The sequence below is a fragment of the Ornithodoros turicata genome, chromosome 2, assembly GCF_037126465.1.
Source record: "Ornithodoros turicata isolate Travis chromosome 2, ASM3712646v1, whole genome shotgun sequence".
NCBI classification, from domain to species: domain Eukaryota; kingdom Metazoa; phylum Arthropoda; class Arachnida; order Ixodida; family Argasidae; genus Ornithodoros; species Ornithodoros turicata.
In genome coordinates this window covers 40347338-40374893 of record NC_088202.1, presented here as the reverse complement: position 1 = coordinate 40374893, position 27556 = coordinate 40347338, and the positions used below count along the sequence as shown (strand labels likewise).

At 46.1% G+C, this 27556-nt stretch overlaps 2 protein-coding genes across 2 annotated transcripts; both read right to left on the bottom strand.

The window, feature by feature from the left end:
- Positions 1 to 545: 545 nt before the first annotated feature.
- LOC135385321 (FAST kinase domain-containing protein 4-like) lies at positions 546 to 27516 on the bottom strand. Its single transcript, XM_064614574.1, has 10 exons — positions 27416 to 27516; positions 16317 to 16503; positions 9980 to 10245; positions 9443 to 9905; positions 8165 to 8446; positions 7811 to 7932; positions 5779 to 5899; positions 4512 to 4584; positions 4079 to 4193; positions 546 to 692 (listed from the first exon to the last, which is right to left on the bottom strand). Exons 2-10 carry the CDS (start codon positions 16465 to 16467, stop codon positions 591 to 593), a joined length of 1695 nt encoding a protein of 564 aa, XP_064470644.1. The 5' UTR covers positions 16468 to 16503; positions 27416 to 27516; the 3' UTR covers positions 546 to 590.
- On the bottom strand, positions 25809 to 26885 carry LOC135384549 (unconventional prefoldin RPB5 interactor-like). Its single transcript, XM_064613746.1, has one exon. The coding sequence runs from the start codon at positions 26883 to 26885 to the stop codon at positions 25809 to 25811; it is 1077 nt and encodes a 358-aa protein (XP_064469816.1).
- Positions 27517 to 27556: the final 40 nt, after the last annotated feature.

Below are 27556 nucleotides of genomic sequence, written 5' to 3'. Positions count from 1 at the left end.
CTAAACTATCTGTGCATCCTGCACACCTACCTGGAGAAACTCTGCATGCTCGACAACAACGCTATAATAAAGGAATTCGTCAAATGCTGTTGTTGTTGGTACAACCAACAAGACAAGACGCATACGACACACCCAACCAGCCGACAAAGCAGTGACTATGCTGGCAATCTGATCGATTCATGAAAAGGTTTTGTGGCATTTTACTTGCGTGCGGCACCTGAGATAACACTTTGGTGCCTACCTCCATGGGTATTTTGCGCCCTCTTCACAAATTCAGGGGGTCTACAATAACCTCTGTAACCCCCTTTCCGCCGACCAACTAAATCTGTTGTTATGGTACAGTATCTCAATAAAGGTTATAAATTCGTGTAATTAGTAACGGCAAACATAACATAAGTTTCAGTGTGATCAGTAATTAATTGTTCACGAAGGCTGCCTTCTGCTTGTGGTTTAATACCTAACTGTGCATCATGGCACCATCAGAGGAATGGTCACAAATGCTACATATGGCAGCTCCGCCGCGCAATAAAAAATATGAACGCGCCTCCGTGGGTCGCACCTAAATGCGCTTTATTACTGGAGCATGGAACTCACAACGAGTCTACATTTTTAACGCACATCTGAAGTTTTCGCTGTAAATACTTGACTTTCTTCAGAACAGGTTCCTTGTCGTCGTATTCTGTGTGATGGACCTGCGAAAGATTTTTATGCTGTCACGTTATCATAAAACAGGAGACACAGTAAAAGTAAACGGAGGCGAAATGTACGAGCGCTATCACAAGACGCATTCCACAGATCATCGTAGTGTCACTCGCATAGTAGCATAAAGTGACGCAAAGGCGTCTCCATACTGCTTCAACATGCGATGAATATCCGCATGCTTTTCGCCTTCTACACCCCAAAACCGCATCACCGAACGCTACTCCTCCCTAGTGCATGCTAACCACAGGGGTGACACAAACCCGTCATTGTTGTAACTACTCTCAAGCGGGTGCTTTTGGCAAAACTGCCATCTTGTCCTGGTCGCATGTAATAGAAAATGTCATTCTGAGGTCACGTGACTTTGTTTACATGTCGTTTTGCCGCTTACTGACATATTTTCGTCGTCATAAAGCCAAGAGATGAACGTATTTTGCAGCGTAAACTATGCGGTGCTTCTTCCGCAACATGGTAGCCCATTCCTCCTTAGTTTAAGTACATCGCATCGGCTCAGTGGATCTTAACGCTCGGTCGTCATAACGTCTTTGAAAGTCGTCAACAGTACGAGGCCTTATGTGCAAAACTGCTCGTTTTACCGCGAGATTATCGGATAAAAATAATTATCGTGATGGAAAGACATCCAACAGGTCGCGCAGAAACTATAACCGCATTGTTTAGAAACGGTTTGGCCACCGATGATGGGCGCCGCCATCTTTAAGGTCACGTGTGCCTTGACGTTGCTGTGACGTACGACCAGGACCTGTCCAGGATGCATTGCGTTCGCCCGGCACGCTTTCGTCTACGGAGCAATACATTGGATGCCACCCCTGTGATGCTAACAACGGGGCGGCCATATTGAAAGCGCTGTGGTCACGTGTAGAGGTGTGCGCCGTGGGCATTTTTACCGGCGGCGGCGTAGAGCACGTTGAAGAACCGGCGGCGGCAGCGGCGTCACGCCGATGCTGTCTTATCGGCGTGAGCCCCGTGGGCTGTCAATATGTGTTCTCTTCTCTAACGGGAACGTACCGACACCTCAGTGCGGGGGTATTTTCTCCATCATAAATACCGAGACGGTAGCAGTATTTATTGTACCTTGCGCCAAACAAGTACATCAGCACTGGATAAGCGTGTATTATGAAAGAAAACCAGAACACACAACGGAATATTAGGAGAAGTAAAGCACTTCAAGGAGGTCGTCGCCCAAGAACTTCGACAGGGCCCGTTAATCGCTGGAGAAAACAACACCCCAAAACATTCGTCATTCGATTCGGCTCGTCATTCGATAGCTAGACAATCAGAATGACGAGCCATCCCTTTAATGGTAACCACACGTAACAGTTATAGCGAGTGCCGAACATTCACAGGACGACGACGCGTAAAAGCTCTATCCATTGATCCAGTGACTCTTTTTGACAATCTATAGTAAATATATGTAAATATGCAAACGTAAGAAAACGATATGACATAAGGCGCACCCACCACGTCATTGAATAGTATTTTTGCATGAGGCTTTCCATGACGCTGTAGTTATCATGAATAAATACTGTAAAACCCTTTAATTTCGCAGCCCTAAATTTTCGCGAACCGAGTAGGGATGTATTCGCAAACACTAAATTTCGCGCGCTCCTCGAGTTCCTCGGGATCTTCCTTCTCTGCTATGAAATTTTACCGTGCCCTTAAAGTTCGCGAATTTTCTCGATTCGCGAAAATTAAGGGCTCGCGAAATAAATGAGTTTTACAGTATAAGCTTGTCCAGAGCGAGTGGGTTCGCGCGCAGCCCCGCAATCCCGCGATTGAAAACACCCTCTCTGACGGGGTGCTTTTCGCCGGCACACACAAAACGCACTATTTGCTACGCACCTTTCGAGCGCAGAAAGAGCGACAGGCAATCCACGTGAGAGGAGCACGTGCTTTGGAGCGATCGAGCTGATTGGTGTAGGCTCTAATCTGTTGGCCAGATAGATCGCTTTTCAACCCAGATAGGGCGAAGCTCGCGTCATTTCTGCGCTCGGAAATTGCGTATTTCTTGTTTCGGCTCATTTGCATAGCGACATTCAGCGTCGGATATTTCAATACATGTGCGCATTTAAGGATTTCTTAAACATGGAGTGGCTTTCAACAAGGAATATCTTCCGTTCTGCTATCTCGTTTTTGCGCGAAATCCCCTAATTAAAGAATTAACGAATTTTAGGTAATTGATGATCTTGTAGTTGCATACTTCCTTCGAGATAATATTCGCCTGACCAACTAAAAAACGGCATCTATTTTGTTCCGCTAGTTTTTTTTAACAAAAATTCTGTAATGAGTAAAAAACAAAACACCCCGTATATGGAAAATGACCAGTGCTATGGTGTTGGTGGATGACTGGCAAACAACCTGCAGGAATTGAATGACAAGTATGCCTGGAGTTGTGCCTCCAGGGTCGACTGTGAAACGAAACTGTAAAGCATAAACAGCATATTAGTGATGAAATTCTTACTGCTAAAAACACCACAAATGGAGCCTGGGACCTAAGATGCAAAAAACAAAAAAAGACTAGGTATGGGAGAGCTTTTTTATAGAAATGGATAAAAATGGGCACATTATACAGCGCCGCCGATTTTTCAACATCGGCGGCGGCGGCACGCCGACAGTTTTGGCACGGCGGCGGCGGCGAGGTTCAGACCTCCGGCGGCGGCGCTGCGGCGCACACCTCTAGTCACGTGACATTCCCATCAACCCGCCGGCCCAGCGTGCACAGCTCCACTGGCGGGCCAAAAACATTTGCAGCGCAGCAGTTTATCACGAGATTACATTTTTGTTGCAGCTAAAGTGCAGTTACATTTTAATACCAAAGACACACGGCACGCTCTAAGGTGTGCTGAAAATCGCACGTGGCTTCAGTTATCGTTTGATAAGCGAACCATGAAAACAGCATTCCATTTTGCCGTTATCAGAAGGTTCGCTTGCCAGACGATAACGGGTGCAACGAGCGATTTTCGGCACTCCTTTTGTGAAAAGGCCTTTGGAGCGGCCGTGTGTCTTAGGTATTACACTGCCTCACACAATGATCGCCTAGAAATTAGTATTTAGTAGACCATCCGGCTATTGACTTTCTCAGTCAGTTGCCCAGGTCACACACTACGGTCGCCAGCTTATGAAGACTTGTCCTTTCTACAATGTAAAACAAAATTTCAAACAGTTTTAAGAGAGGTCTTTATATCCTCCAACGAGTTATAAAGTAGCGGCACTGAGCAATGCATTTAACAGGAATATTCCTAAAATGAACATGACAAAAGAAGGCAAAAGCTCAGTACGCTCGTGCTCTGACATTTTCTTCTCATTTTTTTTTTTTTTTGTTCCGGGACAAAAAAAAAAGCGCCAACAGTATCATGTTTACCTCTAGTACAGCGTAGCCCATCGTCTTCAGCAGTCGGAGCCGGAGTGCGTTGCACCCTGTTGGAACTGAGCTGTACAGAGTGACGTCCTTGAAGTCTAGAACAACCACCGCAACTCTGTAAACAGAGTGAAGGGGTGAAGGTACGCTAGAAATTAATGAGACAGTCTTTTATATCCTAACTTTAACTACGGACGTCATATAAGCCTTACGTCCCGTTAGCTATTGCTGCGAAAATCAAATACATTTTTTTCGTGACGATTTATCGTAGTCCAAACGTTCGCGTTGGCTGCAGCGTTATTTGCGTCTCCTGTTGTACGATTATTGAGTGCGACAAAACGTAGACACGCGCCAATTAGTACTTTGGGCAGTACCATGCATTGTTGTCGGCTTTGAAAGGTAAGGGTCACCTTGTTCAGATAATCAAATAACATACCTCTTATGCTCTGGCTGCATGGGTGATTCCAGTGGCACAGGATGAAGATTCTCGTCCACAACTATCTCTGCGTCTAAATGAAAATGATATTTCTTGTGTGTATATAGCTGCAGGAACAACTATCCAAGATGTCTTTTTTGCCAATTGCGAACTGCCTTTGCGGACGGACTGCGCTTTCGCGCTCCTCTACATGTTATTTCTTACATGTTTGGCATACAATTTGGGTTATTCCTCTTTTCTCCTTCTCAGGAAGCGCGACAATGCGGGAAGGTTTCCCATTGGTCTCCGCAAACGATTTCCCGCGATGATTGCACACCCCATTACATTCAGCCCATTTACAGTCTTCGCCCAGATTGCACCCCATTACTCGAGATTTTGCATCGTCGTGTCGCGCGCCTCCTAAGAAGGTGAGAAGAAGAGTAACTGGCGTTTCCCTTCGCGCTCAAATCAGAAATGACCAATCCCGTTCCTTTTGTATTGCTTTCAGGGTAACTGTATTTTTAACTCTGCGAGGAGAAAGTTTTTCAGTTTAGATCTCCTTTAACAGTGCAAAGCATGGTGCTGCATATACTCTCCACCGAATAATAGAAGATAAAAGCGCGGATAATAACGCGTTCTCAATAGACCTTTACCCGAGAAACGTCATCATGACGTTGGTAGACAGACTCAAACTCAAACATATCAGAAGGGGAGGGCTGAGTTCCACGAATGGGCAGTGGTTCGCTGCCTCCAATAGACCTCTACCTGTTTGTAAACAAATGACGTCATAATACTCGACAGCGCCACGAGTTTGGTAGAGTTGAACTACGTTCAAAGCTAGTGGCGAACAAGGTCGCGCCCGAAAGCCACGGTCTTGAGGGGATTACGATGGTCTCTGAAAAGGAGGCGACCTTCGGTCCTACATTTCTTTCAATAGGAGGCAGCGAACGATTGCCCATTCGTGGAACCCAGCTCTCCCCTTCCGATCTGTTTTGGTTTCGGTGTGTCTACCAACGTCATGATGACGTTTCTCTGTTAGAGGTTTATTGAAAGAAAAGTAGGACCGAAGGTCGCGTCCCTTTCAGAGATAATCGTAAAAACCTCAAGACCGTGGCTTTCCGGCGTGACATTGTTCGCCCCTAGCTTACAGCGCAGTTCAACTCTACCAAATTGGTGGCGCTGTCGAACACTATGACGTCATTTGTTTATAAACAGCGAGAGGTCTATTCCACCCATATGACAGACACATATCCCTCAAAAATCGGTAACGATAACATGAATCACTAACCTGCGGGAATCCTGTACGGAAGTTCTGGACTAGGAAGAAGGTACTTCCCAGACGGAGCGAAGTTCGCTAATGCCTCTTTCACTGACCGCTGCAGCGGACCTTCCTCAAATGACATGCAGCTCTGGGAAATCAAAACCACAACATAACCAGGTTGAAGAACTTAAAATGCGGGTAGCAGTTCAAACTAACGGTACGCGGGAAAGACGCGCACAAAACTCGAAATCGAAAGCACCATTGATTTTCTTTAAATTCCGTCCCAGCGACGCGAAGCAACTGTCGCTACGAGCGGTGTACAGGTGTGGACAGTCGGAAGGAGTAGGGGAGTTAGTATGAGCCCTAGGCCGAAATTCAGGGAGAACTGTGCGCGACATCCGTCTGCAGGGACCGCCGGAAAACCCGATGAAAACCTGAGACAGCACAGCCGGTGGTAGGGTTCGTGTCCACCACCTCCCAGTCTACGGCACGACCCTGGAGTTACCACCAACGAGCGGGTACTTTTATCCACTCAGCCATGCCGATGGTGAAAGTTTCTGTAGCGAGTGGGTATCAAGTTAATTGGCTGCATGTCGCAGGACAATACGTTGTGTACCACTAGCTTATTTTGTAACGTATTTATTATTGACGTTTAACATAACATTTTTTTATCCTGCCTCGAAGATTTACTTCGGCCGTGCATCGATCATGCAGCATGACGCGACATTGGTCAGTTCTGTGTTTGCGTGCGCTGCAAACATCCACGTACTCTTTCTGTCATGCAAGATCGAATAAAGTGCATGTTAACGTGGAAGTCTGGGAGAAATCACACAGAGTAGTGGAACAGCCGTACTCGTTCAAAGTACGGCGAAATCACTCTAAACGGAACTCTAAGGAAATGTAAACGCCTATTTAATAAGTACGCTGTTTTCGTAAGGAAAACTTGGCCAAGTAGACTGTGAAACCATGCCGAACGTTATCGTGTTTTGTCTCATACACACCTTTGCGATATTTTGGATGCGATAGTCCCTTTAAGCGACATCCATTTAGCGAGATTCTCCTGCACTTCATCGGACTTCGGCAAAGCGTTTCTTAATATGCAACTTCCACACAGGGTTAACGTGTGCTTTGACGGTCATTTAGACGCTTGACAGATTATTCAAGATCTTCCAATATGTGAGGCCAAAATTCGCGCAATTCGAACAATTAAAGTGCCACTTCGTACTAAATCTCGTGTCTTCAGAATCCCACAAAAGTAATGTTACTGAAATCTTCCTGTCTCACTTTACATTCCTGCAAAATATTTTGGCTCTACGTGACACGAAAGCTAGACAAATATAATTTTTATTTTTGAGAACTGTGACGGCATGTTATGCACCGACAGAGCGCCCGGCTCTCACCTGGCAACGTTGTTGCCCTTCGAGTCTTCCGGGGGGCTCACTTTTTGCACTCCGGTAGCGGAGCCCCACGTGACATACCGTCCAACTGCTCCGACCATGGAGAAAACACAAAGGAGGGAGAAGACATGTCCCATTTTCTCCACTTTCGATCAGCCTCATATGACTTCTAAACCACGTGACCCTCCCCGGACGCCGGTGTCGCTGCTAGGAGAAGAATGCCCTCTCCAGAACATGACATCATTGCAGTTTGTGGGCTTATGATTACGTCACTCGCTCGTTGCGTCATTGAAACTTGTGGAGGCTCAGCAGATCTTCAAAAATTGACAGAAATGCACAGCGTTCGTAAACAGGATTGAAATTTCGCGTATAGAATCCTTGAGACGCCTTCTTTTCACGGACTAAATAAAATAAACGCTGTTTTCCTAGTCCGGAGTGGCACTTTAAGTTGCAACAATATGCAACCCATCAACACAGCAGCGTTGGCGTAAAACGGGAGTATGTGCAGTGGGCGACCTGTTGTGGACCCTTCTCCAACCAGTGTGAAAGGAAAGGCAAGTACGGCCGAGAGGTGGTTAGATTCACATGGCTAACACAATCCTATGTACGTCTTGGCTCGGCATGTGACACGATCCCTTGAAATCGGATATGAAGGAACGTACCTCCATTAAAGTGTCCAGGACAGCTTTTGGGAAACGAGGCCTATTCGGAAATTCCATATCGTTCACTGCAGCCAGGTTAAGGAGCTTTTGTCGTGCTGTGCATCCAGCGAAACTCTTGTCGTCTGTCATTGAGAGAACAGGCTATCAATTGCTTAGATGTGACTATGCAAGCACACACCATCAAACACACAAGTGCACAGTCTTTGAACGTAACAGTTAAACTAACCAAACACTTCGAAAGGGAAACTACATGATTACATCCAAGCTGTTCCAGTCCACCTCATTGATCTACTAGTCTCACCTCGCGTAACCCTGGCCATTATACGCTCTTACAGTGGCTGAACATGCTCTTACCCAACAAGGGTTTGTAGAACTCCGGCTTGAACACAGAGTCAAGATGGTGACTTTCTATCCTCCCGAGTGTGGCTAAAGACCAAACAACGTCTAACCACACGAGTGGTGCGCTCGAAGCAAGGCTTCTTTCACATAGGTGTTCAGTGAAGAGCGTGAACAGCCGATGGCTGTCTTCAGGCATGTACTGCACCCGGGCCAGAGCAAGCAGACAAGCTGCAACATCCTGTTGCCTGCAGTCTGATGCATTCGATAAGATCCAGGATGCACAGGACTCCAAGAGATCTGAAAGAAGGAGTAACAGTGCGAGGCGAAGAACACTCCAAGTACAATCGCGGATATTGTGGTGGAACTCCTTTCAGTATTGAGTGCAACATCAACTACATCAACATACATGAATGACGATGGGGTGGGATGGGATGAGTATTGAGCGCCACGTGTACTCTTTGGTTCGTTTTATGAGAAAACTGTGTGGTATGAGCTGACTTACTATTTTTGTCGAAAATGTGACAACCAGTATATTTTAAAGTAGATTTAACATTTTGAGTATTTGCGTTTCTCCAAGGCGGAACCCGTGGCAACCAGCACGTGTTTCGTTTATGGCTCACAGTAACATGCGCACTTCATAGAATAGTATTATGCAACCACCATGTAAACTATGAAAGAATGAAAAGAGAGAGAGAGAAAGTAACACGCACACGCAATAGGGTAGAATAACCGAAACCTGAGCCACCACAGAGCGATTTCGTTCTGTTGCTCTTGTGCATGACGTCAGCAACAGAGCCTGCAATCCACTCCGTGGTCGACATATAGTACTACTTAGTGATACCGCTGACGTCACCGGTATGGCCGAAGGAAAAGCGTGGTGTTGCGGGTCAAGCTTCGATTTCAGTGTTGCGTTTCTTCCGCGCGTTTTGCAAACCAACTTTGCCTTTCTAAGCCAATATAATTCGCCGAAGATAACTCCCATAGTAAAAACAATTTCGCTGAAAACAAGATCGGCTGTATGTTACCACCGCGGAAACAACACGGCCCTGCTGTTGAAACTTCACGACGAAAGTTTCTGAAGAGGCAGGCACGCCGTTCGTCACGCTGCTGTACGGACACAAAACGTTCACAATTTCAATAAACTGTTGTCAATGGCTGCGATATTACAAACTGAATTTTGTCCACGAGAACGCAGGGAGCACTGGCCTTCTCGTTTTCTTGTAAGACATTTTAAATGGCCAGAGATATTGGTGATTACGCAACGAGAATTGAGCAAGGACAGCTGGGTCTTACCTGGATGCCTCCACCTGAGCTGTCCAACAGAAGTAAGACATGCAGCTACCAATGACGGCTTTTCCGCGGTTCCTAGACCGCTTACAACAGCCTCAGACACCCATCTCAGGACAGCCAAGTCAGGAAAGCTCAAAGTTTTGAAGGCGTTAAGGAGAGACACTGCATCCTTCAAAGAAAGCTCCCCTCCTTTCTTTCCCAAATAAAACGCAGCAGCTTGCAAAAGAGGAGTAGGACGTAGACCGAGTTTTGCGAGGGATTCTACCAAGAAACAAATCTCATGCTGATTGAAAGAATTCATAAGGTGCAGAGCCCGGTCTTGCACTGTGAGCATGAACTTGGCTCCTCCCAGATGATCAGATAGTTCCAAGAGCCGAACAACGTCATTGACGGACTCGATGGATGACACACGCGTTTGGATTTCCTCGCACAATGTTTCCACTACCTTCTTTTGAAGAGGCGTTTCCTGCAAGAGGGGGATATTGCTAAGCACGGCGCAAATTTCGCGAAGCTACATGAACTCAAGTGCATGTTGTTTACCTGGTGTGAAACATGGTACGAGAGGCAGTAACAGAGATTATGGAGGCGCATCTTTCGGCACCTCCATAGTACCCGTTGCTCGAAACAGTGTAGCACATAGGACTCGGGATTGGTGTTGCTCTTGAGAAGGCGATGCAATCCACGTATCACCAAGCGGTCATCGAGAAGGCCTTGGTCACCCTTTACCACAGCTTTACAGAGAGCTTCAAACTTGGTGTCCCAGTTGCCACCGTAAGGTTTGTCGGCTTCCTCTTTGGCGACACTGCCTGAAAAATGAAAGTCTGTTCACCGATATAGCTCGGCTGATCTCAATCTCACAACCGATTCAGCCATTATGCAGGAATATGCGGGAAAATTTCTGCGGCTGGTCAACACACGCAGTTGCAACATTGACCAATTCTTGGTCAATGGTTGGACTCTCTCGCAAAAGACAGGTCCGTGTCCCGTAACCGTGAAGGGACTGGGCAGCTATACTAAGCCGGTTTGCTGTAATTCTAATGTCATAACACTCGTGCACAAGAGCAGCATTCCTGGACACCTCCTCTGAAACCCGGCTTGACCTGATAGCAGAGGACGACGCAAGGAAGCCAAGTCTACAGGGTGGTGCGTGAGTGCGTGAGGAGGAACATATTTGGGCAGGGAGAAGAGGACCCCAAGCAGCACAATGTACTGAAAGTCGAGTGCAATAGGGGTGGACGGGTAGATGGAAGGCCTTGAACAGACTTGTGAGACTGAAGAACATTGATAAAACACATACTGGCCACCCCTATTGCACTCGACTTTCAGTACATTATGTTGGTTGGGACATATCTGAGGCGAACAATTCCCTTCTCGCGCCCCGACCTGATAACAACACCGATAACGCGCCGTAAAGGCTGGTTAATTTCGCGTAAAGGCTGGTTAAAGCATGGTTCACACTAGTGCGTTCTGCTGCGTTCGGGCGCCTGCGTGCGTTGTAAGCAATCCGTTCCGCTGTTCACATACCTGCGTCCGAATGCGTGCGTCACCAAACCGTAAGCCAATGAGCGCCGAGCGGGATTTCCACTCCGGTGGCCGCCATGTTGAAAACACTCTCGCAGAGAGAAACCTACTGCGCACGCTCGGAAGGCGGCCTCGCGATTCGTTCTCCGCTTGCGGGCTGCTGCGTGCGTCGGAAAAAGTTGAGCTCGGGCGAAATCCTGGCGTTCTGCTGCGGGAGGTCACGCACGTATCTGTTGCCACGGTAACCAGCGCCCGCACGGATCCGCACGCAGCAGAACGCACTACTGTGAACCATGCTTTAGAGTCCGGCGGAGCGGGGCGTAACGACGCGCAGCGCACGGCCGCGCGTCGCAAGCCACTGTCGGTGAAGCACGGCGTGGCGGCAACGCGCGTTACGTCAGCCGCTGTCGGGGCAGTAGAGCAATGCTCTACATCTAGAGGTGGCCAGCGAGCTGTGCACGGCGTGGGCTCCGGTGGACTCACATTTCCAAGCATGGCGTCGCCCATTGAGCTTTTGATTGAAGCTGTTAAGAAACATCCGTGCCTATATAATACACGACGGATGGATTATAGAGACAAGCAAAAGAAGGAGAACAACTGGGAAAACGTGCGACTTTCTTCTTCAATTCAATGTCCATTTTTGGGGATACCAACCGTATTACTGTAGTACAAACATACATGGGAAAACGGATTAGCTTTAGTCGGATTCCAACATTCGTGTACAGTTGCCAGATATGACTACTTTCTCACTACGAAATGTGAAAATCTTAAAAAGATGTTTTCGTTGCGCTGCGCCGAATCGCGTCAGACTATAGTGAGTTTTAGTATACCGTTGATAAGGTTATTGTGCCTATCGGAACCAATCGCAGTGGTGCGTGACTCAGAATCTTATCCACTGATTGGTTCCGGTTGATACGGTTCGACGCAAGCCACGTTATCAACGGTATGCTAAAACTCTCCGGTTGGTATGAATCCGGTAGGATGAGGAAGCGTGGCGTAGCGAACACTAGCTGTCGGCACGGAACGCGGGCGGCGATGGGCGAAGACTACGTCGTACTCTAAACCAGTGGTTCCCAAAGTGTGGTCCGCGGACCCCCGGGGGTCCGCGACGATCGAAGACGGCCAGAAGACCGTCTTGGCGAGTGCTGGTCACGTCATCTCTGAGGGCAACGATATTGATATATGACGATATATGATACTAAAGAAGGCAGATATATACCAAATTCTCATTTCCTGCATGGCGGTGCCTTGTTTGTTTGTTTTTCCTTTTCTTTCTTCACATCCCTTATTTATGTCGATATGAATCGTACTTAGCGGGGGTCCTCGAATGGATTCTCAGTGGGTTTGGGGGTCCGAGACAAGGAGAAGTTTGGGAAACGCTGCTCTAAACCAGCCTTAAGAGAAAGAATAAGACATGATGTATAACTGTGGGAACGCCCCAAGCAGCACAATGTACTAAAAGTCGAGTGCATTAGGGGTGGACGGGTAGATGGAAGGCCTTGAACAGACTCGTGAAGCTAAAGAACATTGATAAGACACATACCGTCCACCCCTATTGCACCCGACTTTCAGTACGTTGTGCTGCTTGGGGTGCATATGAGACTTTCCAGATATCGGGAGATTGCCGGATGAAATTGGCAGATTGCAGCCTGTGATAGCCTTCTGGACGACAAATTGACTAAATGCGAGTCCTAAAGGTGCAGCAAGGACAACAGCTGCGGTACGCATACGATATACAGACTACGTAATCTTATGATGACACTGTCAATATCAAGTTGCTATGAAGAGTTATTACGAGCTAAATTAGAGGAAATTGACAATTTAGCACCAATGAGTGCCACTTGTACGGCGATTTGACAGAATGTCTGAAATATATAGATTGGGCTGGTTGGTGTAAATCCACAAGTGACCAAAGAACAAACACGAAACAACAACAGAGCGACTTGTGTGTGATCTTGTCTGCTCTTTGTTCTTTGGTCACTTGAAAATGAACGATTCGACCAAACGCTACTTCGCAGGCTGTAGCAAGGGAAATAGGTTTGGGCCGCGGACTCATATCTAGTAAGCATGGATATACAGACTACGTAATTAAATGACGTCATCTTCGATATCACGTTTATATAAAGAGTTATTACGAAATGGAATGGAAGATATGGACAATTTGGCGTCTGCGAGTGCTGTCTTGCCAATGATTTGATCAAACGCGACTTCGTTGGACCAGAAATTTTGATGCAGAACTAAATACATTCAGAATCGAAGGCGTGTACATTCCCAAATCCCTGCAGTGGCTAATAGTACAGAAGGGCACCGACACACGATGCGGTAAAGAAGTATAGAACACTGAGTGAAATTTATTTTAGTGTATTTACAAAACTGTTTACCCATACGTGTAGTACAGTCGCAGGTGGATAGGTCACAGGGCATTTACAACAGCAAAAGAACAGACAATTACAAGAGATGTTGCAGTTTCTAACTTGAAGCCCCATGTCAGATTTTGTTTTCCAGAGGTAGGAAAATGATTGGCTGAAGTGTGGGCAAGCAAAATCAGTGACGAAACCAAAATAACATGAGTTCAGTAGGGAGGTTTAGAAGGATTACAAGAGATTTAGAAGATTGGAACGTCTTTACAATAACAGTTCCGTAGACAGGGTACGACAAGCACCTGATTCCTTTGCAGTGGCTGACAGCACGTTGCTGGTCTTCGGTTTGGAAGCTTTTGTTTTTTTACAGCGAAGGTTCCAGGAGATCGCCGTGTCTGTTTGCCAAAATCCTCCTCGACTCCCCGATCCAGAGAGGAGGAAAACAGAGTGACAGGTGCGCACGCAGGTGTGGAAAGGGCAATCGTAGCTAGAGAGCGATATCTGCTTGCGAGGCAGGGGGATAAAAAGGAATTCCGTTTGATCCCCCTGCCCCTCAGGCAGGTATGGATATGCAGATATGGTTCTCCTAAATCTGTACCATCAACGGTAGGTATAATATACGCAGTTTTGTTACACGTACTTGTCTGTTTATACTTCTGATTATATTCAGTACCCTGTACGCAAACAACGAACAGCCTGTTAACAGCTGGGACGCCTTTCCAGTAGAAACAAACCTTCGATATATTGTTGTATGACTGGTTAGATGAGTCATAAACCTTTGTACCCAAGCAGCTTTTAGTAACGAAATTACGAGCAGAGCGTGTTGGTTGAATGTTGCACAGTCATGTATGCCTAATCATGTGTGCATGTTGTACGCATGTTGCCAGCGGACGGTTGTACACCCCATGATACCATGCGTTCTTGAAGAAGAACAATGGTCCTAGCTGACCTGTAGCGCCCGTGTGGGGTCTTTGGCCTGCACGCCATCGAAAATTTCCCGCACTTCTTCCGGGGTCACACAGCAGAACAAGCTAGGTTAACATCGCCGCAGCAGGACCCGGGGGAAGTGTTGGTACAGGAGCTCGCTCGTGCTGCTGCTACGTAACGCTGGGCTCACTACGTCACGGCAACTAGAGCCACTAAACTATTCTCTAAGGTATTCTCTAGCACAGAAACGACACGACCTTGGTCTTATCTCGTCCGGAGAGCGGTCTATCTGGCTAACATATTTACTTATTTATTTGTTTACCCTCAGGGCAGAATCATTTCAGAAGGGAGTGGAACTGTACAAAAAGTGGAGAGACAAAAATGTGGTAAAGAGAACTTACATATATGCTAAACAGTGACTACATAGTAACAATAAAACAGAAAAGATACAGTATTATTCATCTACACCACGGTCCCTCAGTGCTCTTTCTGGTCAGGAAACCCTGCCGAAAAATTCGCCTAGGGCGCCCCGACGACGCGTGGCGGCACGTCGCTCGTTTGGGGGGAGATTTTCGTGTCCGCCGGTGCCTGCGCGTGTGGCTTGTATAGTGTTTCTGCTGATGTTTGGAAGTGTGCACTTTTTCCTTTTTATTTATCGGTTCTTGCGTTTTGCGAGCGTAAACAGAGGTTCTTTTTTAAATATCCTTGAAGTTTATTGCAATCTTTGCACTCTGTTCGTATGTAAGAATGATCTAGCACAGATCAAGGAGACTGATTCGAGCGCACAGCATTTCGTGATGACTATATCCTTCATGGAAGGGGAGCCGTAACTTGACGAGAAGTGAATGAAAGTATTTTTTCTTTGTTTACAAAACAGCGATGACTTTGCATACGAGAATAAACACAAAACATTCGCTCTTTGCCTTATTGGAGATGTAGTGCGACGAGCGTGATTTGGTGAGCTCCTTCAAGTTGATCGCTGTGCGACATGCGTTGCATCAAATATTAAGAACCGTAAAATTTTCGAAGGATAGATCGTTCAACATGATGTCAATAGAATAGTTTTTCTTAGAGTATAACTTGCGGGGAAAGATGTAATGCCAAGTCGGCTTAGTAAACGCAGTTCGCTAATACCCGTTTACTCGTTGACATTAATACCTGCAATGTACAAACCAATGAAGCCAGGCTATCAGATTAGTATCAATTTTAAGCTTGCTGAGTTTATATAACAGAAGGTTACGAGTAGAGCGCACATTTCCATGCAAAGGCATGTTTCTTGCTCGATATGGTTTCGTATCTGGACGGTGAAACAACACTTTTGGCCTTGGTTTGGGACCGATCAGAAGGGTTCTATGGCGCATATAAATGCATGTTTTGCACGTTGAGGCATATTTCGCAAGAAAAGTGCATATTTTGCCATATTTTTAGGTGCGGGAGCTTCCTTCTTTTCTTCATAGATGGTGCTGCTGATGGTTTCAAGATGGCGTTGGGTCGTCTTTCGCGAAAATTCTGGAGGGAATCGAATATTTTCCATGCTTCTGTGGGGTGAGGTGCGGTGTTCAGCCCCTGTTCTGGCTGCTCCATCCTCCACTGAGTGCATGGCCGATGGTCTGTCCCTCTTTCTGCGCTCGGCTAGTGCGTAGTTCTGGTTTTGGGTCATTTGTATGGCAAAGTTCGGGAATTTATATCTCAAGGTGCGTTCGTTTCTCAGTGTGTTTAATAAGAACGATGGATTTGAGTAATGACTGGCTCCAATTCTGCTGTCTCGCATTTCCCAGAAAATATCTAATAAATAAATAAATAAATAAATTTTAGCTAATTAGTCGTCCCGTAGTTGCATACGCGGTTTACAGAGTGTCCGCTTGGCCGTATAACTGACCTGCGAAAACGAAATTTATGTAGCTCTGATTACTTTTTATAAAAAATCGGTGTCGACTAAAAAAAAGAGAGAGCACCCTGTATATTATCGACTATGCTCATGACAAAGTTTATTTCGACGGGGGAACTCAGAGACGCGTTGTTGCGGTATAATTTGCTCTTGTCCAGTACATGCAAAGTGGAATGTTTACCTGCTACTGTAGCAAACGTTAATGGCAACTGCTCTTGAAGATGAGGAACCTGAACAAACTCCCGGAATCCTGTTTTGGGAGATCGGTGGCGTGAGACTCTGAGCACCAGGGACACCGCCTTGTTCCAGGACGAGCGAGATACAGCAAACATCGTGCCGCCTCGCTACCTTCACTTCGTATTCAGAGCCTGGAGGGATATAACAGAAAAGGATCCACTGTGATGAAGTTGCAACTATCTCATCTACAGCAAAGAGCGGCAGCGGCGTTCCAGATCAAGTTATAGCTTAGCAGGTCAGCGAGTACGTAAGAAGAGACACTCTAAGAACTCCACAGTGTGTCCCAGAAAACGTGTCACTGGATCATAATTAACAAAAAAAAAGAAAAAAAAGAACTCCGCCAACTAGAATCACGCGGTCAATTCTTACGAACTGAACTCGAAAATTTCAAAAGTAAAGGTAGCTTTTTTATCCCACCAATGTGAAGCGCGTGCCAAATTTACTCCAGTTCATGATAACTCAGAGGGATATTGAACATCTATCCCATCGGGAAAAAATAGCCAAACGTCATCCTCTTGGGAGCACCAACTCGACGAATTTTTTGCGCGCCCTCATTGTCAGTCCGACGAAAGGAGGTTTCTAAACCCAGCCCACAGAGGGATAGTAGAAATAGTGACAGTTCTTGAAACTGGGAGAGGGAAGGCATGATCCCAGCAGAAGCCGAACACGATAAGCCATGCCTATCTTATCTCCTTCTACTATCACCACGTGGGCTGAGTTTAGCAACCTCCTTTCGTCGGACTGACAATGAGGGCGCGCAAAAATGTCGTCGACGGGTAGGCTGTTTACGCTCGAGAACGCATGATGTCCGGCTACTTTTTCCGATGGGATAGTTCCTCAATATCCATGTCAATTATCATGAACTTCAATAAATTGGGCGCGCGCTTCACATTGGCGGTGTAAAAAAGCGACCTTTGCTTGGTAAATTTCCGAGTTCAGTTCGTAAAAATTGAGAGAGGTTGCAAAAACCTAATAAGAACAAATGCTGTTGTCCGCATGTTTCTAGATGGCGTAGTTTTATTATTGTTATTATTATTATTATTCAGTGACACGTTTTCTGGGACACCTTGTGTTCAACGTAAGCCTGAAATAATGTTACCTCGGTTGACACCTTGTTGGTCTCAGCCTCACCTGGCTTGTTGGTGAGCTTGAGGACCTCACGGTGTAGCACAAGTTACAAAGAAACATTAACATTAACATTATTCATTAACACTCTGCCCTACACTCAATTCTGTTAACGAATACGAAATCCACAAAGACATATCAGACTTTGCGAGACGGCTACGCCTTAGAGAATTCTTCGCTCATACAACACAAGAAAACAACAACGACCTCCGACTACCATCAACCTGGACACCAACAGAACGTCACGGCCGAGAACCCGCACTAGACCTGTACATTAAACAAGTAAGCAACGACATCCTTCGCGGTATTTCCCAAAGCTCGCGTGGTCACAACCTCACTAAAACACAACGTGACATCATCAATTCGCTAGCTGACAGAGATGATATCATTATCAAGCCCGCAGATAAGGGTGGGAATATCGTCATCTGGCCCACAGATAAATATATCTCTGAAGCACATAGGCAACTCAACAATACACAACACTACCTCAAACTGGACCATGACCCAACAAAGGAGTACACGGCGCTAATAACCAGTACCATACAGGACCTCCACGAACGAAAGCTCATCACACGTGATGACCTCAGATATCTCACCCCATCAAACACAGACGCAGGTCGTTTCTATTTACTGCCAAAAATCCACAAGGTACACGCCAACGAGCTCTATACGGCTGACATCCCCGGCAGGCCAATTGTATCTAATAACAACACACCAACAGAAAGACTCTCGAAATTCCTGGACCACTATTTAAACCATATTCCGACAACACTGCCATCGCATGTACAAGACACACCCCACCTCCTCAGAATAATCAGAGATATAAACAACACTCGTACATTTGGTAGGGACACAATACTAGCCACGCTGGATGTGACATCACTGTATACTAACATCCCACACAACGACGGAATCACAGCCCTCTGCAATACCCTTTCTACTACAAACACCAGAAAAGACACGGAAACCATACTCGCTCTAATGGACTTGGTTCTTAAACTGAATTACTTCGAGTTCAATGGTGAATACTACCTACAAGTACACGGTACAAGTATGGGCACACCTGTTGCACCCACATACGCAAATATCTTCATGGGGTTCCTAGAAAACAAAGTTCTCAGCGCCCTCTCATTAAAACCCACGGTGTACCTTCGATACATCGATGATATACTGATAATATGGGAACACGGGGAACATGAATTCCAAAAGTTCGTAGATCTACTGAACACCGCGCATAGCAACATAAAGTTCACATCACAACAGTCAACTCACTTAATTAACTTCCTCGACACCACGATATCACTAGACAACGGCAACCTCGTCACAACCCTGTACAAAAAGCCAACTGACAAACAACAATACCTTCACTTCAAGAGTCACCACCCGCGTCACTGTAAGGTTGGAATTCCTAATGGGCAGAGTGTAAGACTACGCAGAATTTGTTCAAACGACACAGATTACGCTGCTTGACGAACTCTGCAGTACACTTGCCCAAAGGGACTATCCAGACTCCCTCCTAACCGAATTCCGTCGCAAGGCACCCACACTCGATCGAAACGAGGTCCTGGAAAACCGAAAAAATCCCGACGCGTGCCAAATCAGCTTCATCACAAGATATTCCAACGCACTTCCAAACATCAAAGCCATTCTACAGAAGCACGAGCCCCTCCTCCAAAGCAGTGACCGGCTTAACAACATATTCACAAATCCCATACAGGTGACATACCGACGCGCAAGAAACCTGGCAGACTCCTTGGTCAATGCCAAAATCAGCAAAACGAGCGCCCCGTACACGGGAACACGACCCTGCAACCTCCCGCGCTGCAAAACATGCAAGCACGTTCAACACGCTAACTCCATCAAAAGCACTGCGAGCAATTACACCCACCCCGTTAACCACGCATTCACATGCACAAGCTCCAATGTTATATACTGTAGAAGTGGTTTTTTTCGCGCGGAATTATTTTTCGCGTTTTTCGCGCACTCCTCTAAAATCGCGAATTTAAGTTCCCGCGAATAACTCTGGCCACATGAGGGCGAAAATCGTTCGGCGTTCGACGCTGTACCGTGACTACCTTGACCCTTTCTGCTCCCTGCAGTGTAGGCAGTTTAAGCAAGCCGCAAAAGATTGTTTTATCCCATCAGGCTAGATGTAAGGAAATGAAAATGAATCACCCTACAAACCCTTGCTCCTACAAACCCGTTGCACTGTACATACTTCTCGCATTCTCAAAATCAGCTTGTATGATACTACCACACCTCAACCGAACTGTTCAGTGCCCTGAGTGATAATAAATGAGAACTGCTAAAATCAAGTGGCTGACCTGCATACGGCCAGTACTATGGCCTCCTGCAGGGGCCCTAAAGGCCATCAGGGCATTTCCTCCCATGTCTGTGAGGAGAAGAAAGGAATTGACCTAGAATGCCGCCATCCACGTGAACAACGGATGTCTTAGTACTTGCCGAAACATGCCGTAGTGTTGACGGCGGCACGATATGCAAGAGAAAAGCACCCCCGGAAACCTGTGTCGCGAATTTAAGTTCTCGCGAATAACTCCGCAAACCAGCTCTGTTCGGAAACGCGAAAATATTTTCCACGCGGAAAAAATGACTTCTACAGTACTGCATTGAATGCGGCGACTGCTCTATGCAATACATTGGTGAAACCGGCCAACAAATGAACAACCGCCTTACCGGACACAGAACCGACACGTCCAACAAACTCCCCAAAGCAGTCGCCGAACACTTTAACGTTCCTGGTCACAATTTTGACAATATTAAACTATATATTCTAGAAACCGGGTTTAGATCCACACGTGACAGACGTGATAGGGAGTCTTATCTCATATACAAGTTCAACGCTCTTCACCCGTCCGGTATCAACAAATCACAAGGCACCCTAGAAACACTTCACAAATAAAATATGCTTTTCCCATCTACCTCCATTATCATCTGTTATGTTCTGCATGGCCACTGCTTTCTGCTCTCTTTATTGCATGCCACAACTTTGTATTACAAATATATATTAAAAAAAAAAATTTTGCTCGTTCTGGAATTTTCCCCACGTAACCACTAACCTCCTTATCTTTCGCTATGCTTGCGAATTCTTGCCTGTTGTCCCGTTTCGTCCACGTGTTCGTGAACCTTCCATTTTTCTGCAACCGGTCTGTAGCCTAGATCACTACGTTCACATAATCCCCTCCACACTCTAACAAAGCAGCCATTCACTCCCGCCGTAAAAACCCGTACGGACCTTTCTTCCCTCCGGGCTGTTGACCCACAATTCGCCTTTAAACACGTCACACCTAACCCTTTAAATACCATGCCAATGATGAGGACGGTGCCCAGAAGAAGAACAGTCTCTGTTCGAAATATCGGCGGCTTCTGTCCTGAGGAAACTCCCTTCCTACATCTCTACCGGTTCGCTGGATTTCTACCCATCTAAGTTACAAAGAATGACATTTAACGTTCGGTATCACGTGTCCGGAGCGTTTCTTCATTCTAATGTGATCACTTAGGGCACGCATACCTGGTAAAGGTTAAAATATGTGCATCATAGTAAAGCAGTAGGAAAAAACGCGGACGGGACGGAACACAGCACACGCAGAAGAACTGCCAACTCGCAACTACAGTTTATTGGGCGTTTATTCCGCGTTTCTTCCTGGTGCTTTGCTCTTATCGATACATACCAACTACCCCGTCCGTCCACGTTTGTGCAAAATATGTGCTTGAAGTATAGCTTACATTAACTTTCGTGTAGTTTTTAGATCATTCAACAGATCAACGCTTGAGGTGCTGATTAAAATTTTCTGGTTCATGTCGAGTTATTGTTGCACAAACAGTCTCACTATGATGAAAGGCAGCTGAGAGCTGTTGCGACTTGAAAGCGTGTCAGTGTCAAGATTGAAAGACAATTCTTCAGGTGGGCAAAGTTGTTCCATGTACCGACCACTGCGGAGTCACTCATCTGGCGACATAACTTGTGGACTTGTCAACCTGAGGATTTTTTGACGTGCGCCGAAGTTTTTAGCATACGCCACCCAAGAGAGAAGCTGGATTAGTCGTTAGCAGACCGAACCAATGTCGCGCAATGTGGCCTCCTCTGGCTTCCGCTATAAGGTAGTCATGTCCTGTGTGGTCTGGGGCACACCTAGACATGCTTTCATTTGGTTAGGATATCCTGGAGATTAGTTTCCGATGGCGCGAAAACGTGACTCCCTCTTACACCAACTGCTGATCCAATGAGGTGTGTAGCTATCTCATTGCAATGCAAGATGCGACAACCCAGAAACAGACAGGTAACGGAGAACGTTAATACGAGCTTTCTTTGATGCTTTCGACATCACGCTCCAAGGCAAAGAACAGCCAAACACAACTCCACTGCCTCTAATGCTCATGGTGCATGCGACAGGTGATGGCGACGAATGTATCGTTAAAGGGGTTGTGAAACCATTTCCAAACTTTTGAAGGAATAACGTTGTAAGAATTGATTTATGTTCACTAAACATGCACATCAAAACGCCATGTTTATGCGATCCCGCGTTGCCAAACTATTGCACTCCGAAAGTCGCCCGCTGGGCGGCTCCTCCGTCGCTCTCAAGTCTCAAGTCTCAACGCCTCACCTCTTTGCCCGTTTTTTTTTTTTTTTTTTTAGTGACGTTTCCATGACGACGTAGGCTGTTGTAAAGAGGGAGCCGGCCACCGGAGAACGGCCTTCGGTACGGTGACCTTCGGGTACTTCGGGCAAGCGTGAACGGATAAAACGTCCGTGTGCCTGCCGGCCGACGTCTCTCAGCGCTGTTCGGCGCCACCGTCGGCGGTGGCTTGAAAGAATCGCTGTTTTTAAAACCTAACAGTTAAAAAAACGTTCAAATGAACAATGTGGGGCTCTGCATGTCGAACCCATGGACTACAACGTATGAAGCGGAGCCATACATTTAGTGGATTGTATATGGTTTCTCAACCTCTTCAAGCCATTTCATGCGTCGCTGCCGATAGTAACCCAAATGACCTTTTTTCGTCAATAAACATGAGGCGCTTCTCAGTTTGCGCGATCTGCCAGAGCGTTTCCAGCTAAGCATTGATTTCATCAACCACGCCTTTCGCACAACAGCGTGTCGTTCTACACCTCGACAAATGCTGTCGGTCAGGACAGTGGGACAGAATGACTCCAAGACCCTGGAGAACTTCGGTAAGCGAAAGGAGCAAAAATGAGTCTCCAAGTCGCTGAGACCTTTGTGTTTCTCCAGGATCGGTCTTGCTACCATAGGAGAGTGCGCTGCTCGGAGTTACTGACTCCAATTTAGTGATTAACTGGTAAGAGATGTCGTCGAGTCCTGAAGCTGAGCGTTGCAAAAATGCCTGCCTTGACTTTCAACATAGTGATGTCCACAGTGGCTGGTTCTGGCTTCTTCAAGTGGCACCTCCGACTTTCCTGACAGAGAATTTGTTCAACAGTGATGATGGGACGCGAACAGGTAGCGTCGCCAACTGTACTGCAGAAGGTCACTCGAGTGATCTCTTTTTGGAAGAATCTCAGGGATTCATTGTTTAGGGCGATCACATTATATTTTTTCATCGGTCTGCGATTAAACTTCTCAACTATCATTGCGCAGGCGCTGCAGACAGTGCAGTGTGCACTGAAGTATCCGCTCAGGACGTGTGGCTGAAGCGTGGTGCACCGAAGACTCCTGATCTAGGATTCCCTAATGTCAGCACTAGGAGCAATGCACATATTGGTAAGTTCAGCAGCGTAGGCAGGAAAATACTTCGGGAGAATACTCAGGGAGAATAGACATCTCCCTGTTAGCAAACAAATGACGTCATAGTGTTCGACAGCGCCACCATTTTGGTAGAGTTGAACTACGCTCGAAGCTAGGGGGCGAAAGAGTTCGCGCCCGAAAGCCGCTGTCTTGAGGGGATTACGATGGTCCCCGAAAGAAACGCGACCTTCGGTCCTACTTTTCTTTCAATAGGAGGCAGCGAATAAGTTCCCATTCGTGGAACCCAACCCTCCCCTTCCGATTTGTTTCGGTTTCAGTACTGTATACCAACGTCATGATGACGTTTCTCGGGTAGAGGTATATTCCAAACGTGGGAGAAGGATGCTGAACTTGTTTGCCACTTCCCACATGCACTACCAAAGGTACGAGTTCTGGAGGGGAGGTGTCATGGATTGAACCCCTACTCGTGGTGGTGGTGGAACTGCATGCCGTAGTCAGCCACGCTTAGGTGGACGACGTCACTGGTATGGCAGGAAGGGATCGTGCATCCTTGGCAGACTTCACAGGGAACTGTGCCGACATTTGTGCTAAAGCGTCTGAAGAAAACCCAGGGAAAGCAATGCATGTTGCATTGCTGCAAACGCATATGTTGCAAATGTTGTTGATTGTGCCGTTCGTCCAACAAGACAGATAAGCTTAAATTCCTAAATATTAGGATGCTTTCCAAACACATAACAGGGTGATTTCTGCGAACATCCAACTTTGCAGAAGCACCTTCTCTATGTCAGGGTAATCATTTATAAAACATTTCAGTGATGCATATCTTACACTTGTAACAATGACATCCTACTGCAGGAAAGTAATTTTTTTTTTCATATTAAATATGTGCTCTCAACCGTCTCTTTTTATTCTGTAAAAATAAGCGCAGAGTGACAGGTCGGTACTGAATGAATCGGAAGGATACTCTTGATACACGTCTTCGGTGAAACAGGCAAATAAATATCGGCTAACGCTTCTATACTATTTGAAAAGAAAACCAAAGTTAAATGAAATACTTGGAAAGGTACACGAATATGACTAAGGCCTGGTAGTTCATGAAGAATGCATATTTTATTTATATTTATTTTGCATTTCTAACGGACCCAGAATGCATGACAAGTAGTCGGAGAGTTCAGTCGTATTTGGTAAAAATAAGGGAATCAAAGTATTGCAGTCTGTGAGCACCATTCTCAAAGGCAACAAACAGCACAATCAAGATCTGTCTGCACATGGCGCAGGTGACCTAGGTAGCTAGCCAATTCGTCGGAATAACATCCAGCGACGCAGCGTGCATTTTTGCAGTCGCACATCCCATGTAAAAATGGATATATACGTGTGTGTGTTCTCTTTAAAACCTGAGTATGGCTATGATGGTGCACCGCGATAACCAATGAAGAATGCCTGGAGTGCACGTGTGTTTCAACTGCCAATAAGGAATGTGCTATTTCTTTCGTAGAAACTTTTTTTAGACAATTAAGGATATTTATACAGTTACAAGGCACGCAAAAGTCTCGGGAGCAACATTCCGGCATCATAATATTTCTGCATATTTAGACGTTTCGGGCCACATAATTGCGGGAGTGTTTTGGAAGATTTTTGTGCATAAAATCCCAGGCCCTAGATATGACAAGTGGATAAATTAAGTGTGGACCATTTTTGGCTGCTTTCCACCACAGCACAGTATTCACAGTTCACTTGGGCAAGTCATGACCTGTATTTACTGCATTACTGTGGAACAGCATGGCATATTTACATGTGAAAGCAGACTTTGGCACTAAGCCCGTACCCACTCTACGGAGTTTTAAGGGACAGGCAACAACACTGGATAATTATGGAGGTTTGGTTTCACACAAGTCTCAGGTGGAATCAGACTGAATCATAAAATTCCTTGCAAGGAAAGAGGATAACGGTTTTAATAGTATAATCATCAAGATATTTCAGTCCCCATCTCTCTTATAAAATCATTAAATATTTATGGTTTTCATTTTACAAATTAGATGCTGCATCACATCCATGAAAGTACACCCATTCACACTTATGCCATGTGAAAAGAGGGTAGTGAAGATAATTAAACAGCAGCAATTTTATTATCAATAGTCACTGGCACAATCCTTCTATTGGCACTGCCTATTCTAAAATTAGAGACATATGCCCTCCAGAAATTCCAAGTAATGGTAACTGATTATTGCCGATTGACCCACATTGGTGAAAACAGGTGAAGATGCAATGTTTTTGCTGAAACAGACAGCGCTTTATCTACTATCGAGACTAAAAATTGGCGCAAAAAATTTATGTGCACTTGCTGCACTATGGTGGTTTGTAAATGAGGCTCTAGTATCGAAAAAAGGAGCACCAGACTTTATCCACATCACTATATCCAGTTCGGTAGAAAACAGACACATTGGAGCTGTAAGCTGCACCTTACAAATGAAATGGCAGCAGAGACAGACATCGTTAGCCATCGCCACTGCAGTACGTGTCCTCGTGTGCACTTAAAAAGTGCCTGGGTGTTCTGTACAAAACGCGGCAGGAAGGAGTCCATCGCAGATCTATTTCTTGCTGCCCTTTCGACTCTTGAACAAGGACTTTGGCTTAGCTAACGACTGGGGTACTTCGATTTCCGCCACATCAATATCCAGTGTTGCTTCAGATGTCGCGGATGCACCGTGCTCCACAATCGCTCCTGTGAAGGCAACCTTTGCTTCCTGTTTCCCCACCACATATTCTGGATCTGCCGATACATTTGCAACCTCTTTTGGAGCAAGTGGCACATCAGCACGTTCTTTTGACGGGGACGGTTGATCACATACATCAACAGTTTTCAGTATGGATTTTGATGCACCTGAACCCAGTCCACCGAACGCTTTGAGAATGTCACCTGGGCTTACAATGTCTCCAGCAGATGTTTCCTCCGGCTGCGACACACTCGAGTCTATGTAGGAGAACTCAATCTGTCCACTACTCTCGTCCTGCCAACGCACTTTCCTCGACCCTTCGTTTTCCGAGGATGCCAACTCATTTTCTTCTTGCAGTTCAAGACGATTTAACATTTCCCATATTTGCTGGTCACCACCATCATCTTTTGAAGTTGCATATTTGTTTTTATGGTACTCCTGCAGACTCTGACGATGCTTTTCGCGCCATGCTGCTTCCTCGGCTTGGTCGTATGGTTCCCGAATATCTACATATTCACCTTTGTCGCAAAGGTCGCCAGTGAATTTCATCCATTTGAGGTACTGGTCTCGTTCCTTGTGAAGCTCAGTCTGCATCGCTCGGCAGTGAGCAAGTCGACGTTCCACAATGCCCTGAGCCTGTTTTGCAGAACGCACAGCAAACCAGTTGTCGCCCAGGAGAACGAGGATCTCATTTGTGTGGATGAGACGACCTGGCATGAATGCCATGGAATTCAGCGGAACCATGACCTCATGTGACACTTTGTCCGCTATGGTGGAGAGGCGGTCGTGGAGGTGCTTATAGTCACTTTCAAACTGTGCCCAGCGTTCCAGTTTCTCGTCACATTTCTTTAGCTCCCTCTCTTGCCAACTTAGTAGCTTCTCCACAGGTGGCTGCTCCATTTCGTCAGTACAATTCCTTGGATCTGCAAAAAGCAAATCCGGAGGTTCCATCTTCGATGAGGTGATTTCTTCGACACATTTCCTAATCACTTAGAAGGCGCTAAAGGCATTCCCTATTGATACTTCTCAGCGGCTTTGCCTTCCGGTCGCAAAGCTCTATACGAGAGTCTGTTTCTGATGCACCGTTGACTAAGTAACCGTGACAAGGCAATGCCATTTCGTCACACATGCACAAACTGAGATCGCAAACAGAAGACGTAATGTGTTTTGCCTGTCTAGGCATTGTTGCACGCGATTTCAAACGTCGTAAAAGCATTACGTACCTGAACCTTAGAGGTGTTATTAAAACGTATTTTGAGCGCTATTACATTGTGGATTTTCTCACCGACTATTTGTGATGCACAGGGCGCTCATATTATTTAATATTAGAACTCAATGCGCTCGTGAATGGGACGTTCGGTGCACGCACACATAGAGTTGGTACAAATCAATATAAGATTGCCTCTCACGACATTGGAACAGTTGTGATTCACAGCCTCACACAGTAATATAAAGGAACAAAATATTGAGTATTGACTTACATGGTTCATTCACGACCCGAATGGTAAGTCAATGACAAATGTAAATAAACCGGATAAATCACGCTTGAAACGATGTCGCTACCGATTGGGTGAATTGAAGGGAGGTCGAACCAGGTCGAACTTCAAAGAAGGTCGATGAAG